This window comes from Lepidochelys kempii, chromosome 3, assembly GCF_965140285.1.
Source record: "Lepidochelys kempii isolate rLepKem1 chromosome 3, rLepKem1.hap1, whole genome shotgun sequence".
Lineage (NCBI taxonomy): Eukaryota > Metazoa > Chordata > Testudines > Cheloniidae > Lepidochelys > Lepidochelys kempii.
In genome coordinates, this window is record NC_136382.1 from 38,339,504 (window position 1) to 38,357,590 (window position 18,087).

General features: G+C 40.4%; 1 protein-coding gene across 1 annotated transcript in view; it reads right to left on the minus strand.

The window, feature by feature from the left end:
- The window catches only part of SNTG2 (syntrophin gamma 2), a 295,545-nt gene that overhangs the window by 117,204 nt on the left and 160,254 nt on the right, over positions 1–18,087 (minus strand). The window contains exons 10-11 of the mRNA XM_078851956.1: positions 8,373–8,502; positions 2,382–2,420 (exon numbers count right to left, since the gene is read on the minus strand). Coding sequence (XP_078708082.1) covers positions 2,382–2,420; positions 8,373–8,502 — 169 coding nt within the window. The remainder of the gene's footprint in view (positions 1–2,381; positions 2,421–8,372; positions 8,503–18,087) is intronic.

The following is an 18,087-nucleotide window of genomic DNA, read 5'->3' on the forward strand; positions in this document are numbered from 1 at the left end:
GCAGCAAAGCTATCCACTATGACCTGCACATTTCCCAGGGTCACTATCCTTGATATCAGCAGATCTTTGATTGCGTGGGCTACTTGCATCACAGCAGCCCCCACAGTAGATTTGCCCACTCCAAATTGATTCCCAACTGACCGGTAGCTGTCTGGTGTTGCAAGCTTCCACAGGGCTATCGCCACTCGCTTCTCAACTGTGAGGGCTGCTCTCATCTTGGTATTCATGCGCTTCAGGGCAGGGGAAAGCAAGTCACAAAGTTCCATGAAAGTGCCCTTACGCATGCAAAAGTTTCGCAGCCACTGGGAATCGTCCCAGACCTGCAACACTATGCGGTCCCACCAGTCTGTGCTTGTTTCCCGAGCCCAGAATCGGCGTTCCACAGCATGAACCTGCCCCATTAGCACCATGATGCATGCATTGGCAGGGCCCATGCTTTCAGAGAAATCTGTGTCCATGTCCTGATCACTCACGGGACCGCGCTGACGTCGCCTCCTCGCCCGGTATCACTTTGCCAGGTTCTGGTGCTGCATATACTGCTGGATAATGCATGTGGTGTTTAATGTGCTCCTAATTGCCAAAGTGAGCTGAGCGGCCTCCATGCTTGCCTTGGTATGGCGTCCGCACAGAAAAAAGGAGCGGAACGATTGTCTGCCGTTGCTCTGACGGAGGGAGGGGCGACTGACGACACGGCTTACAGGGTTGGCTTCAGGGAGCTAAAATCAACAAAGGGGGTGCCTGTACATCAAGGAGTATTTCAGGCAGGACTGCACGGAGGGTTCCAATAAGAAATGGTGCACCTAAGTTATCGTTGTTATTGGAACAAGGAGGTTAGCCTGGCCTCTGATTGATACATGGCTAGATTTACCTCGCTGCACCTTCTCTGTGAGTGACTGCAGTGTGATCTAGAGGAATGAGTCCCCTAGACAGGGGAGGAGGCAAATGAGTACAAAACAAATCTGGTCTATTTCTTGTTCTGACCCACTCCATCTATCTTTTACATCTTTGGCTGGCAGCAGACGGTGCAGAAGGACTGCATGCCATCCACATCTCATGGCTGCTCGGCAGAAGATGGTACAGTACGACTGCTAGCCATCTTCGTCTCTTGCCTGCCTGGCAGAAGATGGTACAATACGACTGTTAGCAATCCTCATCTCTTGCCTGCCTGGCAGAAGATGGTACAGTACGACTGCTAGCAGTCCGTATCGCCTGCCCGCTCACCATAAGACGGTTCAATAGGACTGACTGCAGGACTAAAGAGAATGACCTGGTCAAGTCACTCCAAATTTAGTCCCTGCGCCCATGTCTGCCCAGGCGCTCCCAGCCGACGTGGCCAGGAGCACCTCGGACACGACGATGACGGCTACCAGTTGTACTGTACCGTCTGCTGCCACAAGGCAAGGGGTTGCTGCTACTGTGCAGCAAAGCCGTACCGCGTCTGCCAGCACCCAGGAGACATAGGGTGACGGTTACCTGAGCGGGCTCCATGCTTGCCGTGGTATGGCGTCTGCACAGGTAACTCAGGAAAAAAGGCGTGAAATGATTGTCTGCCCTTGCTTTCATGGAGGGAGGGAGGGAACGGGGGCCTGACGATACGTACCCAGAACCACCCGCGACAATGTTTTAGCCCCATCAGGCATTGGGATCTCAACCCAGAATTCCAGTGGGCAGCGGAGACTGCGGGAACTGTGGGATAGCTACCCACAGTGCAACGCTCCGGAAGTCGACTCTAGCCTCAGTACTGTGGAAGCACTCTGCCGAGTTAATGCACTTAATGCACTTAGAGCATTTTCTGTGGGGACACACACACTCGAATATATAAAACCGATTTCTAAAAAACCGACTTCTATACATTCGACCTTATTCCGTAGTGTAGACATACCCTTTGACTCTAACAGGTTTTAGTATGATTTTAGAATCAGCCTTTGATTGCAGTACAGTTCAGTTTATGAAAATCATTTCCATGCTAGAAGTATAACCTGGCTAATTCTCACTTCACCAGTCTGAAAACCCATAAAACAACTCATAAAAACAAAAAAGTGGCCTCTCTCCATTTCTCAGCAAGGATTGAATAGCAGGCTGCTGCAGTGACAGACCATATTAGTAAGATTTCATTATTTGTATAAAACAGAATGCAATTCATTAGCTAGACTATTATGATTGTGGAGGAAAACTAAAACTATACTTTTCAACGTAAATGAACACAGTGCATTTGTAATGGAGTATCCTTACATTTTACTATTATGTTTGTTCTGTCTACATGTAGCTCCAAACTTTTTGCATCCTACAGCAACTGCATGGAGGCAGATTTTTCCCCCAGCAATTTTTAAAGAGATTTCATTAATGGTAAATATTTATGGACAATACAATTAAAATCTTACCTGGTCTGATAGAGAGCAGCATTTATTTGCCATTTTCATCTGCAGAAAAACGGAGATTAAAGAGTAGTCAGAGTGATGACTATATTGATGTTGTCATTTGTCATATTAATTCATTTTCAAGGACATATTTAATACACATTTATATATGTTTCCATACAAAAATACAACATTAAAAGAAAATCAAGGTTGCAAAATGAAAATCAGGAACTGACAAAATTAGGAATGCCTATATAAATTTAGCTCTGCCCCTCATGGGGCTGCGTTATAATACATTCTTTAGATACATATTACCTTCCTCACTTGCACCCCAATTCAACAAAGTGTTTAAGCACTTTGAAGTTAAGAATGTGCTTAATTGTTTTGCCTCTGTGCACAATTTGGAATGGGACAGAGATGAAGGCAGTTGTTCAATATTTCTCTTTAGGTCATTGTTCAATGTGAAGCTGCTCATCTCTCTTGCTGCACAATATTTAACTGACTGCACCAAATATGGAGTTCTGTTGATTTAGACTTTTCTGTCTCCCTGACACTTCTGATAAGTTTCACTCCTTTTAAGTGAAATATTATTACTACTATACAGCAGAAACAGAACTTAAATACAGAAAGATTAAGTGACTAGTCTTGCACATGTAGACTAGTAGTTGTAGGGACAGAACTTAGTCTCCTGGACCTCAGTTCACTGCCCTAACCATAAGACTCCGATAAACTAATCAACCTATTTCTCCTACAGACTGAGAAGGAAGAAAGATTGTTACTAAAATTTTTATTTTATAGCAGTTGGGATGTGCTCATGGCAAGGTGTACCATAGAATCATAGAACTGGAAGGAACCTTGAGAGGTCATCTAATCCAGTCCCCTGCATTCAAAGGCAGGACTAAGTATTATCTAGACCATTCCTGACCCAGGTGTTTGTCCAACCTGCTCTTAAAAATCCCCAATGATGGAGGTTCCATAACCGCCCTAGGCAATGTATTCCAGTGGTTAACCACTCTGACAATTAGAAAGTTTTTCCTAATATCCAATCTAAACTGCCCTTGCTGCAATTTAAGCCCATTGCTTCTTGTCCTATCCTCAGAGGTTAAGAAGAACAATTGTTCTCCCTCCTCTTGTAACAACCTTTTATGTACTTGAAAACTGTTATATCTCCTCTCTGTCTTTTCTTCTCCAGACTAAACAAACCCAATTTTTTCCAATGGTCCCTCATAGGTCATGTTTTCTAGACCTTTAATCATTTTTGTTTCTTTTCTCTGGACTTTCTCCAATTTATCCACATCTTTCCTCAAATGTGGCACCCAGAACTGGACACAATACTCCAGCAAATACATCCCAGATGATGTTTGCTTTTTTTGCAACAGCGTTACACTATTGACTCATATTTAGCTTGTGATCCACTATGACCCCCAGATCCCTTTCCGCAGTACTCCTTCCTAGGCAGTCATTTCCCATTTTGTATGTGTGCAACTGATTGCTCCTTCCTATGTGCAGTACTTTGCATTTGTCCTTATTGAATTTCATCCTATTTACTTCAGACCATTTCTCCAGTTTGTCCAGGTCATTTTGAATTTTAATCCTATCTTCCAAAGCACTTGCAACCCCCCGCCCAGCTTAGTATCGTCCGCAAACTTTATAAGTGTATTCTCTATGCCATTTTCTAAATCACTGATGAAGATATTGAACAGAACTAGACCCAATCCCTACGGGACCCCACTCATTATGCCCTTCCAGCATGACTGTGAACCACTGATAATTACTCTCTGGGAAGGATTTTCCAACCAGTTATGCACTCATCTTATAGTAGCTCCATCTAGGTTGCATTTCCCTAGTTTGTTTATGAGAAGGTCATGTAAGACAGTATCGAAAGACTTACTTAAGTCAAGATATACAACATCTGCTACTTTCCCCCTATCCACAAGGCTTGATACACTGTCAAAGAAAGCTATCAGGTTGGTCTGACGTGATTGTTCTTGACAAATCCATGCTGACTGTTATTTATCACCTTATTATCTTCTAGGTGTTTGCAAAATAATTGCTTAATTATTTGCTTCATTATCTTTCTGGGTACACAAGTTAAGCTGACTGGTCTGTAATTCCCCACGGTTGTCCTTATTTCCCTTTTTATAGATAGGCACCATTTTTGCCCTTTTCCAGTCTTCTGGAATGTCTCCCATCTTCCATGACTTTTCAAAGATAATTGCTAATGGCTCAGATATCTCCTCTGTTAGCTCCTTGAGTATTCTAGGATGTATTTTATCAGGCCTTGGTGACATCTAACTTGTCTAAGTATTTTTGACTTGTTCTTTCCCTATTTTAGACTCTGATCCTACCTCATTTTCACTGGCATTCACTATGTTAGACATCCAATCGCCACCAACCTTCTTGGTGAAAACCGAAACAAAGACGTCATTAAGCACCTCTGCCATTTCCACATTTTCTGTTATTATCTCCCCCCCCCTCCCCCATTGAGTAATAGACCTACTCTGTCCTTGGTCTTCCTCTTGCTTCTAATGTATTTGTAGAATACATTAGATCAGATCAGTACTATGGACAACAGCCTCATTCACGACACACCATACAATTAGTACAATGAATAAGGAAGGATTCTTTGGACCCTAGACCTGTTCACCACCCAGAGAGTGAAGTGACACAGGGAACCTGGAGAAAACAAATAAGTGATCATATAATTACTGTATTGTAATGCAGTACACACTGGGGGAAGGTCATGGGTTGCGCATGCAACCTTATCTTTGTCACTTCCTGACTTCTGACTTTGCAACCTCAATTTTTAATGTAGTTTTTTCTATATGAAATTCATGTTTATAAAAAAAAATGAAGCAGCAAAAAAATTCCATCATGTGGTACAGGGATGTACACATTTTTATTCAGCGGGGGCACTACTTAAAATATAATAAAATAATAGCTGCTGAATATCACTTTAATGAGTAGTATGACTAAATTTGTCCACTTTAATAAAATGAGATAAATGAGCTTCTGTTCTAACTAAATGTTCCCTTTATGTATAAAGCAATCCTTCAACTTTTTGGCGGTAATGGGGGCACGGGTGGGGAAGCCTCTAGTTGTCTACTCTCATGTGCTACTACTTGCTAGACAGCCACAGAACGCTGTGTAATGCATAAGGTGCAATCCATGAGGCAGAAACCTTTGCCTTATTCCATGTGCAATTTTTATGGGTTATAGAAGTAGTCAGGATTTTTTCAAGGACCTGACTTAATCCACATTCACCCCACCTAGTGTGGGTAGGAAAGCAAGATTCCTTGGCTCCTGTCTCCGATCATATGCAGTTTCACAGATCATATTCCATAATTCTCTGTCTAGTGCACCTGAAATTTCACTGTGCTTTGCTTGGGACACTTGTGCACATATTGGAAACATGAGATGTTATCTACTCAATGGGAGTTTCACCTTAGTCTATATACACATACATATTAATTTACAGTGGAATTTTGGGTTATATAATGTTATCACTTATCAGCCAATATACAGGCATAAAGGACAATTTTTAAACTCGTATAATTCATCCAACTCAAATCCAGTGTTCACTGATCAGATGAATGATACATCCATAATATAGGAATTATGTCCCTATTCTGAGGCCAAATTTTAAATTTATTTAATCTTCTATTGAGGCTTTAGTGCTGTATAATAAAAAGGTACAGAAACAATGGTTTTCAAAGCAATTTTTTTATTTAATTTTAAAAAAGAGAACATACTAATTTTAGGTAAAAGATGTACATTTTTGAGAAAAGTGTAAGTACTTTGAAATGGGCCTCTATAGTAGAAACACACAGGCAACCTTAACTATAGGTGTTGCCAGGTGTGCTGCCTATAATACCCTTCTCCTGATGCTCTGTTTAGGATAATAGAAATTAAGAGCTGTGAGAAGAGTTAACAAAAATCACAAGTGATTTAATAGATGGCTAACTGTATACTATGGAGAGAATGCAGGGAACTGGACCAGTCCTACGAGGTCCCTTCCAGTCCTACGAGCCTATGATTAATTCTGGGCTATTTTACAGAACTCCCTCCCAAAAACTGTCCAGTTAAACAGTGTTGTCAACTCAGCCTACCGGAGACACTTTGACTATACACATTGAGAGAGAAGTAGATGCAGGTCAGGTTCCTTTCTATGCTGCTAGCTCAGCATAGTCTCAGTTCCCCTGCCTGTGGGCTCCTGTTCCTTCTCTCCCCTTAGAGGCTACAGGTTGTGTTGGGAAGCAGAGTACTGTAAAGAGACCAGAGAAGTGCATCTTTCTCCTCCGCTTCCTTTTTCTTCCAAACATAAATATTCAGGGTGTGGGCAAAAGGGAAGGGGAGGTAGCACAGAGTGCTGCACTGGTGGAAAGGATAATAGGAAAAGCAAAAGAACTTGGGGAATGGGATGCGGAGAGGACTTCTTCAAGAAAACTGCAGCATGTGTTCTGTTTGTAAATATAATAGTTACTATCAGGCTTTTCGCATGAAGCTCATTTTGGATTATGCAGTATTTAGTAGTGCTGAAAGAGTCAATGCGTTCTCCTCCTCCATATCCTGTTCTTCTCCACCATGACCCTTTAGTTCCTCTTTCATGCCCCTCCTCTCCATCTTTCTCCTCAGAAGTAACTGTCTGCACAGTAGCATCATAACAATTCAGACATGCTCTTGGTAGACACACTGACATTTCCAGGTACCCTCCTGTGGCTGGTCAACAGCTGACTTCCTCTGTATTCAAAGATAACATGACTACCCCAGGTCCCCTGACAGCCTGACTTTGCTGAAAATGTTTCTGTGAATTAGGTCACTGCTTTGCAATGAGCAGAATTTCCTGATTGTGATGAAAGACCTATGCTGGCATGGCCGATATTAATATTGTCCCCTGGCATCAGTATGGCATCTAAATAGATCCTTTTTGGTTGAACTCTCACTCCACTGTATGTACGGATGGTAAAGTATATTCCAAATAGAGCAATGCTTAATTTACAGGCTTGTTGAGATGTTCCCCAGACTGCACGTCTGACCCAGCCTGTTAAGGGAATTTGATCATATCCTTCCCAACGAGGAATGGGAATGTACATGCACATAAGATGTACTATTGTGTTACTCTGGTGATCAGTAACAGAAAATTGGTGGAGATATGAAATATTGTGGGATATAGCAGGGGTGGCCACCATGGCTCACAAACCACATGCAGCTCTTTTACAGTTAAAGGGCAGCTCCCGGAGCCCACCATGCCCCCCCTTCTCTGCCTAACAGATTGGTGGGGTTTCTGGGGTTTTGGGATTGGGGTTTCTGCCCTCTGGCAGGGTCGTGTGGTTCAGGGCTTCAGGTGCCTCTCATGGGGCAGAAGCCTCAAGGCCTACCACAGGGCAAAAACCCTGAGCCCTGGCAGTTGTGCCCCATTGGGCTGAAGCTGTGAGCCCCGACATTACAAACTTTACTTTTAAATGTATAGCAATATCTTAATTCTGATACAAGCACCTTTTTACTGGTACAACTGTGACCACACTAAAGGATTGTAATGCTTTAGCTACATCAGTTTCTAAACTCATTATAGCAGTAGAAAAACTGCATATAGACCAGCCCTAAATTACACTGATTTAGTTACAAAGTTTCCCTTCACATACTTCCAAAACAAGTGATGCAAACTTCTGAAACCAGATTTCAAGCATACTTTAACTGCAAGAATTTAAAAAGAATACATTTAGGCCTTATCCAAAACTCAATGAAGTCAATGAAAAGACTCTTCCGATTGGGCCCTACACAAATTTTGAAAGTAATAAAGTCACCCTGAGGTTCTGTTGTTCTCTATTATATAATAAGATTGTATTTTCTTGGAGATTTCAAGGTAAAGTGTTATGCTATTACAATTTTGTTTCTTCCCCCTCACTCTTTTGTTTTACATATTATACCTTATATACAAATTATTATACTATGTTTGGGAAATTGAAAATAATTTAAATATAGCAAATGCAGGAAAATATGCAGAAAGTAACGTACATTTTGAAGTGTCAAATCACTGATGTTAGTTGATAATGCTCTCAGCCAGTCAGCACACTCCTGCGCTGTATAAAACTGAAGTATCCCAGTGCTAACTCCATCAAGTGCAAGCACTTCAAATGCATTAGATCTGTAGTAAAAAGAAATATATATAACAAAGTTTTCATAAACTATCCAATAGTTCTCAATCTTCATCTGATTTTTAGAACTTTTTACAAGTTTCATTTTTCAAATTTACAAACAGAGAGAAAAGCAACAGAAAAGGGGAATAATAACCTACAGTATCAGGAAACACAGACACAGTAAATGGTTTATCTTTATCAAAGTTTGTAAGTTTTGATTAATTATTCACTTACTGTTGTATAATTTATATGTATATAATCAATAAACTTAAGATATTTTATTAAGGATGCATCAGTTAAATCTAAGTAAACAATTGTGCAACCTCTTGCCACCAAAATAAATGTTTGATACTCTAAAAACTTACAACATGAGTCACAAAGCAAATATCTTCATCTATTTTTAACTTCTTGAAGTGCTGTAGGTTTAAAAAAATTACAAGCAATCATTCTTTAGAGCTCATTTAATGTGTATGAAAATCCAAATACTTTATACTTCTTCAAAGGGGCTCAATATGAGCACCCAAAAACTGAGGCCACCACTAAAAACGTAGACCAGACTAAATATGTTACATTCTTCTCTAACTATAAAACTGTGTTCACAAACAAAGTAGCTATTTGGCTGATAAAGATTGTGTGTCACTGCTTTACACTCAGTAGATACTGTGACATTACCAAGACTTATAAGAACTTTACACACCCACTTTAAATCACTCTACAAAAGCTCATGTCACTCATCTCTGACTCAAACTAAAGACAAAACCCTCTATGTAACGCAGAAGTCTCCACTTCAACAGATGAGTCAACTTACGGATTTTTTCCTACTTTGGCATGGCAAAGTATTCTTGACCAGAAAGGAACAATCACTGAATACATCACACGTAAATGATATAATTGAGGGACCTGTAATTTATGCTGCACAGTAGAAGAGGCTGAAGACCTTCAGATCTTGAAAGATTTGTACTGCATGATTACCACCAAAGAACTCATTGGCTCTGAGAGGCCACATATTCACACATCTCTAATATGTCTATCACTGTAGCATACTAGCAATTCTTCTTTAGGTCTGTCAGGAGGATCAGGTTGAGAGAGTCTAACCTTTTAAGTCTGTGTTTTAGGGAAAGTTGAATTGAATGTGAAAGACCATATTTCTGTTTTGTAGGTGGCACAGGGAAAACAGAGATGTTGCAGATGTGGAGAAAAGTCTTGGAAGAAGGATATATTTGCCCTTTAGTGTTTAATATTTTTAATTTTGATTGCTACAGCTCTCTGTCTGTGTTATTGATCTCAGATACATGCTATCCTTGCCAAAATACCAGAGTCTGCTCTTTCTATTTTGAATCTGTCCCCTTTTCCGGGATTTCAAGTATTTGTAGCCAGAAAAAGAACTCCACAGGATCTTGGCTTTCTCTTCCCTCAGGCAGTCCAATTATCCTTATCTTGTTGTGTCTATTACCACTTTCATTATCTTCATTATTTTCTCGCAGATCATAACTTTATTTTCTAATGACTGCAAGCATTTCTGCACAGTAATGTTTGAGCCCTGCACTGTAGCCACCAGCTGTTCTCTACCCTCAAGCTGCTCCCAAAGGCTATCCACTCTCACTGTGAAATTAATAAGTGATTGCTGCCAGGTATTTTGCATTTCTTCAATGTTAAAAGCTAATGCTTTTGCTAAGTTAGGAATGATTGCAGCTTCCATCTTGCCAACTAATTCCCTTATCTTACACAAAGTAACTGTTGAGCAGTAAAGAATATAGAACATGAAGAGGGAAAAAGGAGCCAAAGGAGAAATCAAGGTGAGTAGGAGGGGAAAAGTGTGTTTTTTGGTCTTCAATTATTTTGCAAAACACTTCAAGAGTCCGTTGAGTATAGTACAATTATTCTGATAAAATTAGATCCACTTAGAGGCAGTGTGGCCTAGTGAACAGAGCACTGGACAGGGATTCAGGAGACGTGGGTACTATTCCTGACTGCCACTGGTCTGCTAGGCCAGTAACTTCACCACACTATGTCTTATTTTCTGCATCTGTAAAATGGAGATAATGATACTTTACCTTCCTTTGTAAAACACTTTGAGATCTACAGATGAAAACTCTATAAAAGTACTGGATAATATTATTAGGTTGGAGATTACAGAAAGAGAAGGCCAGAGAGAACATAATCAGAGGTATGAATATTCATTTACCAGATGAATGTTTCCTAACTGAGCTTGTATTAATTAGATGCAAAATGCTCACTGCAGCTACTTGTCTTCCCCAGATTTAAAGGACCAACAACCATAAAGATATTCTGAGAAAGGCTCAGTTGAACTCAGATTCAGCAGTCACTGGGAAACCAGCTGTTAGGGAAAGGTCTGAATTCCAACCCTTCTGAGGGCCGGGATCTCAGTAGACGGCATCCGAAGGTTTTTAAGGCTTGTGCCTGCTGTGTTTGAAATAGTCATGTCCTTTTGATTTACTCTAATATTATGTTTCCTTAATACAAATCTGAGTGCTTGTCTAACAGCAGCTCCTTCCTCCATTTAAAGTTTCCCACTGCAGAATTACAAATAGACAGACAGACTAGATTAACCTGGGATCCTGTTCAGTGGTCAAGCCAGTTTTCTTTGCTGTGTTTTGGTACCTCCTTTGCTTATACCATTATCTAGAAATTTGGTCCTATTAGTGTATGTAGCTTTTGAGTGAATTTTTATTTCCATCAGTGTGGATTATGACAGGATTAGAATGGGAGTTCCCAGAGAAGTTCAGGGCCTCTGTATTACTTCATCTCTCCATAAATGGAAGTTAAAATCCACTAATTTTTTGGTAATCTGAATTTTGCATCACTTCATAATTCTGGGTAATGACCAAGGATGCTTGTTTGTCATGGCTAATGCCGGATATGTCATGACTGCGTCAAAACATGACTAGGATTTTATAGAAAAGTCATTGGTCACATTAGTGCAAGCAAAATACATTTTATTTTAAACTAAAATTGTTTTAAATCATTTAATAATACTAGCTAATAGTTTAAAACCACTCAAAGATGCAGGTCACTTCCTATACTCTGTATTTCAGTACTCTGAACATGTAAAAAGTCATAGAAAAAGTTCACTAAGTAACAGATTGGCTTGGGTAAATATTTCATAGGTGAAGTCTTTTTTTATTATTTGTTTTGTTACTAAAGTCAGGGTATAATATACAGCCATGGTACTGTGGCCTGGAACACATACTAAATCTTCAGCTGTCAGAGTAAGGAAAATTAGTCTCAGCACCCAAAGGAGTGGGAACCTGATGGGGGTCTATTTATGGTCTTCAAGTATGGGTGAGATTATCGAAAATGGCTTATTCAGAAGAATTCCAAATACAACCAGTAAGTCAACTGAAATAGAGCAGTCCGGGCAACCCTACAAAAATGCAGTGTGTGAGACATGACCCTTTTTTCATCAGTATTGTTTTTAAAGTTAAAGATTGACTCAGCAGTTGAATTCACTCATTTTGTATGTTCTTCCTCCTTGTCCTCACTATTTCAAATTGCCACATGTAAACATCATACAGAGGATACAATTAAAGTATCTTCCTTTGTACTGGGAGCAATGATGTTACCAGCATGAGTACCTATTCCCTTCACTTATAATGGGGGTATATCATTAGTAATATTTTACTTGCTGGTTAAAAGGCAAAAGGTAGCTTTCTAATTATGTCCACTATACGAGAAGTTTTCTATAATCTACTGAACAATCATCTGATAAATAAGATGAATTGTCATTTTTTAAGTGAGTGATGTGGGGCAGTATTTTTTGTCAGGTACATAAAAGAGTAAAGGCATATAAAAGATGGAAATGCTTTCAGAACATATGTGCCTGTTGCTCACTTTGGATAGTGTATTTCTGATGAATGTTTGACATTAATCCTCAATCCTTTTACAATCAAATTGTTCAATTAAATCTAAGTGTGGTAAGTGTTGGGTGTCTACAGGCTGAATAAAGTGTAAATATCGAGAGAGATTACATAGAAAAAATATCAAAGTAATACATAGTCCCAGTGTGGTTCTCCCTGAGAACAGGAGCTACCTGAAAATGCAAACACTGAAAGATGTCATATTTAGTATATCACATTGCTACTGCACTCTGTAGGATGCAGCTATGTCTACCAGAAGTGAGCTTTGTGGGTGGCATGTGAATACAGTGTGTTTATTTCTCTGTGTGTTCTGTAATAACAATATAATGTACTTGGCTATAACTATCAGTTATACAAATTAGCACCCCAATCCTGCAAAGATTTAACTTTAAGCACGTGGGTAGTCCCACTGAACTCAGTAGAAATGTTCAGGTATTTAAACGTAAGCATGTGCAGAGAAGCCTTTGCAGAATCAGATCATAAGTCAAAACAAAATTGTCAATACTTGTTTGGAAAGTGTAAGATGATTGCTGAAATTAAATAAAAAAAATTATATACAGAATATCAGCTAGGATTTGGTTTCATTCAGCTTAGTGAATCAGCTTAGTGAATCATGGAGCAGGTCCTCAAAGAATCAATCCTGAAGCACTTGCATGAGAGGAAAGTGATCAGGAACAGCCAGCATGGATTCACCAAGGGAAGGTCATGCCTGACTAATCTAATCGCCTTTTATGATGAGATTACTGTTCTGTGGATGAAGGGAAAGCAGTGGATGTATTGTTTCTTGACTTTAGCAAAGCTTTTGACACGGTCTCCCACAGTATTCTTGTCAGCAAGTTAAGGAAGTATGGGCTGGATGAATGCACTATAAGGTGGGTAGAAAGCTGGCTAGATTGTCGGGCTCAACGGGTAGTGATCAATGGCTCCATGTCTAGTTGGCAGCCAGTATCAAGTGGAGTGCCCCAAGGGTCGGTCCTGGGGCCGGTTTTGTTCAATATCTTCATAAATGATCTGGAAGATGGTGTGGATTGCACTCTCAGCAAATTTGTGGATGATACTAAACTGGGAAGAGTGGTAGATACGCTGGAGGGGAGGGATAGGATACAGAAGGACCTAGACAAATTGGAGGATTGGGCCAAAAGAAATCTGATGAGGTTCAATAAGGATAAGTGCAGGGTCCTGCACTTAGAATGGAAGAATCCAATGCACCGCTACAGACTAGGGACCGAATGGCTAGGCAGCAGTTCTGCGGAAAAGGACCTAGGGGTGACAGTGGACGAGAAGCTGGATATGAGTCAGCAGTGTGCCCTTGTTGCCAAGAAGGCCAATGGCATTTTGGGATGTATAAGTAGGGGCATAGCGAGCAGATCGAGGGACGTGATCGTTCCCCTCTATTCGACATTGGTGAGGCCTCATCTGGAGTACTGTGTCCAGTTTTGGGCCCCACACTTCAAGAAGGATGTGGATAAATTGGAGAGAGTCCAGCGAAGGGCAACAAAAATGATTAGGGGTCTAGAACACATGACTTATGAGGAGAGGCTGAGGGAGCTGGGATTGTTTAGCCTGCAGAAGAGAAGAATGAGGGGGGATTTGATAGCTGCTTTCAACTACCTGAAAGGGGGTTCCAAAGAGGATGGCTCTAGACTGTTCTCAATGGTAGCAGATGACAGAACGAGGAGTAATGGTCTCAAGTTGCAGTGGGGGAGGTTTAGATTGGATATTAGGAAAAACTTTTTCACTAAGAGGGTGGTGAAACACTGGAATGCGTTACCTAGGGAGGTGGTAGAATCTCCTTCCTTAGAGGTTTTTAAGGTCAGGCTTGACAAAGCCCTGGCTGGGATGATTTAACTGGGAATTGGTCCTGCTTCAAGCAGGGGGTTGGACTAGATGACCTTCTGGGGTCCCTTCCAACCCTGATATTCTATGATTCTATGATTCTATGAATTGGCAAAATAGATGTCAGTACAGTTAAATAATCATTAATTTTATAAAATCAATGCATTTATTTATAGTTTATTCTGAATCATTAGGATGATTGGCATCCCATGCTATTTCTTAATAGCTTCTTAAGCACAATGGTAATGTGTGGGAGAGGTAAAAGCCTTCGGTAATAAACCATCCTGCTCCATTCTATTTAAGTCTTTGTAGGCACACTGCATTTATCTTAATGATGGCTTTACGGCTGACTTGGTAGGTCAACTTCTTCAGTCTCAAGGTATAAAACGTGTGTGTCTCTAGATATTCCCTGACCCATAAAATGGCTCGTAAAATCTAGATTTAGATAATAGCTACCAGCCTGCCCTGTCAGTTTGGTGCCAGTTCAGGTACAATTTCATCTCCTGCCCTGTAGGCATTTTGGCAGCAGGACACTCTACAACCTGTGAAAAATGTACTGCATTAATCTCTGTCACTGCCACAGTAAGCCCCATGTACTTTGTGGTTAAATTATGGCAGATGATTACTGGTTAAAGACTTTCAGTTCTCCATATAACGTGCATGAGTAACTCCCATTACTACTGATAGGACTTAAACATGTGTGTCTGGGAAAAACAGACCTCTATGTTTGACAATGCGTGACAGATTTACTGCATCCCTCTCCATAGTTCTGCTTTGAAGTTTCCAAACTCAAGGGTTTTTGAAGGGACATTATGACAATGCTGGCATAGATTGTCTACACAGTTTATTATTATTGTGCTAAAGCACAGTTATTTTTAACATAATATGAAGCAGAGAGATTTTCTTTTCTATGATAAACTTCTGAAAACAAGACATATTAATGAACAAACTGACCAACTATAATGCCCAGAATGTGATTCATAAAGTTTTCTTTTTTGTGAAGGAGAGATTTAAAATCTAAAACATTCAGTTTCTTCCAGATTCACTCTTTATATTTTAATGACTGATTTACAGTAATTGCACTAGGAAGCAAGCAGGTCTGCCAGGGCCTCAAATCCTTTTTAGTCCTCTCCTTCAGGAGGTCACTGATCCTGATGCATTCCCTGAGGATGGTGGGAAGGAGTAGGTCTGCTGACCAGGGCCTCTTCAGGATGATCCTGCCAAAACATTGCTGTCCTTGGTGCACTCCTAAATGATGATGGTGGTAGGAATGTGTAGATCCAGATACGAGCTGGTTGAATCATTTGTTGAAAATATTTTAACTGCAAATTTAATCCTTTTCTTGGTTTGTAAGTGAACCTTGTTTACAACATATTCATTGTTGCATTCACTGAATAGCATGGAGAAGCAATTTTCAGCTCCTGGGCTGTTCATTTCAACTATTCATTAGTTGTTATTCATGATGTGTGATTCTAGCTATGTTGTTGATACGTAACTGTGGTATCTAAACCTCTTACAGACTTTCTGTACTATAACCTCACAATCTCTTTATTGGAGAGTTAGCATAGGCATGCAAAGTCCCTGGAATAATTACATTTAACAAAAGCTTTTTGTTACTGGAAGAGGGCATAGAAGAGGGTACAGCTGAAGCTCCTCTCCTGCTGTTGGTGCAGCTTTGCTTTCCACCTATGGCAGTTTTTTTCAGAGATACCTCTTGAGACTGTGGTGCAGCCTCACGGTGGAGACGCTCTCTGTGGATGTGTCAAGAAACTCCTACTCATGCTGCCAGGCAGCACAGTAACTTTGATGTGCTATTTATCTTCCTAACACCCCGGTGACATAGGAAATTATTATTACCATCTCCATTTTATAGATGGGGACCTGAAGCAGAGAGACACTAAGGCTCAGATCCTCAAAGGTATTTAGGTGCTAACTCCTACTGATGTCAATGAAAGCTAAGAGCTGAACTCCCTGTCAGAATCTGCGACTAAGTGTCTTGTAAGGCAGCCTGTACTGGAGCAGGGAGCAGCACTTGGGTCTCCCAAGTCCCAGGCTATTGTTCTAACCACTGGACAACCCTTTTTGTGTAAGTGAATAGCCATGCACGCCTCGTGGTTATGGCTCTACTCACTGACTAGATGACTGAAACTTTTAAAACAAGAGAATCGTCAATAGAGAATATTGCACTTTTGATACATGTTGTCAGATGAATCATTCAAGATAAAATTCCTCAGACTTTTAGAATTCACAGACATGTTCATCAATACCTGGCAAGCATTTTCCTGTACACAATGCAGACTCCCAGAAAAAAATGTAAAAAGCCACGACCTTATGCTGTGCCACATCCGCTCTTAATAATCATTTCTGCTGAGAGGAGTACAGAACACTGCCAGTCGATAACAGCTAGACAGGTGACCAGTTCGATTATGCAGACAGCTAGTCTATCAAAAACTGCTTTATTATTCCTACCTCTTTCTCCCGCTGACTCTTATCTGTTTGTTTGTTTGTTTTATCCACCAGCTGCATGTTATCATTATCCTAAGGTTACAAGATCTTTTAGGTAGGGACTAGATGCCTAAAAGAAGTTAGGTGTTGTGACACCGAGAATCACAGCACCTAACTTTTACATGCCCAGAAAATCACTGCAATTCACAAAGCCTGAGTTAGGTGCCAAGGTTCCCGATCCAAAAAATGCGGAGAAATAGGGTTGTGATTCATATAAACCAGCACACTAGGCAGGAAGCCATGTAAGCTTGCCAATAGATAGATGCCTAAGTCTGGGCTGCAAGGAGATACCTATCTCTAGTTGTTATTCTCAGCTGTGAACCCTCTCCTGGAGTTAGGAACCTATGCCATTTTTTTTAAGAAGCCAGGAGGAAGAGATTGTGGTGCCCACCTTATAACTTTTAGCCAAGTGGCTAGAGCAATCCCTGGAATGTGGGAAACCCAGATTCAGTTTCTCCCCACACCCTGCCAGAGGGGGAGAAAGTCACAGTATAAAATGGCGGCATCTTATTCAACAAACCTCTTCTCTGTGTTTATCCTGACTCAGATTAACTTGTTTTTATGAAAAAAGTCATTTTTCAGTCTATTTTGCTTCTGTCAGCACTGCAGAGTCTAATGCAGCTAAGCAAGTTAAAAGGATTCTCTTCATTACTGTACATCATCTTAACAGATTTAAATTAGCTGCAGAGGTTAGGATTCCAAAATGTGTTAGTAGTAAACACTATCTGAGAATAATTGAAATGAAAGATGAGAAATGCACTAGGTGATTTTGTCCCTCTCCCAGTCAGTGCAAGGTATTGCCAGATATATATTGAAATGTATCCTAACACAGTGTTACTGTTTTCTCTGAAGATACTGCATTGGCTGAGTTCCTGCTTTTAGCGGTAGTACTTCTTCACCAAGGCAGGTGGGATCTCCCGTCCTACTCAAGGGTTTTTGGCTGTTTTCCATCCTCCAACCTTCCCATTAGAGTTGGGAAATGAAACATTTGTTTTCAATTACTGACTTTCCGGCCATGACATCCATATGCTAGGATAGGTACAACTCACATTGAATGGTGTTGTGTGATTTGAATTGGCTGCTTATTGATTTCTGGATATTGTTCACGCTATTGTTTATTAACCTATAAAGTATGGAAGAACTTGGCACCCACGTACACCAGAGAGCAACTAGGTCTGAATTTGTTGATCTGCAAATGATTTTCTGTACCCTTTAGGGAATGGTGAATAGTTAAATCAATTTTTCAGTTGATGTGTGGACAGGATAAGCTACAGAATTATTTGGTTTTGTAAGAATTGTACGATATACAATTATGTGAGAAGTGCCTAGAGGATGAGGTATGTGCCTTTCAGGTATGCATATATTAAAATAAGT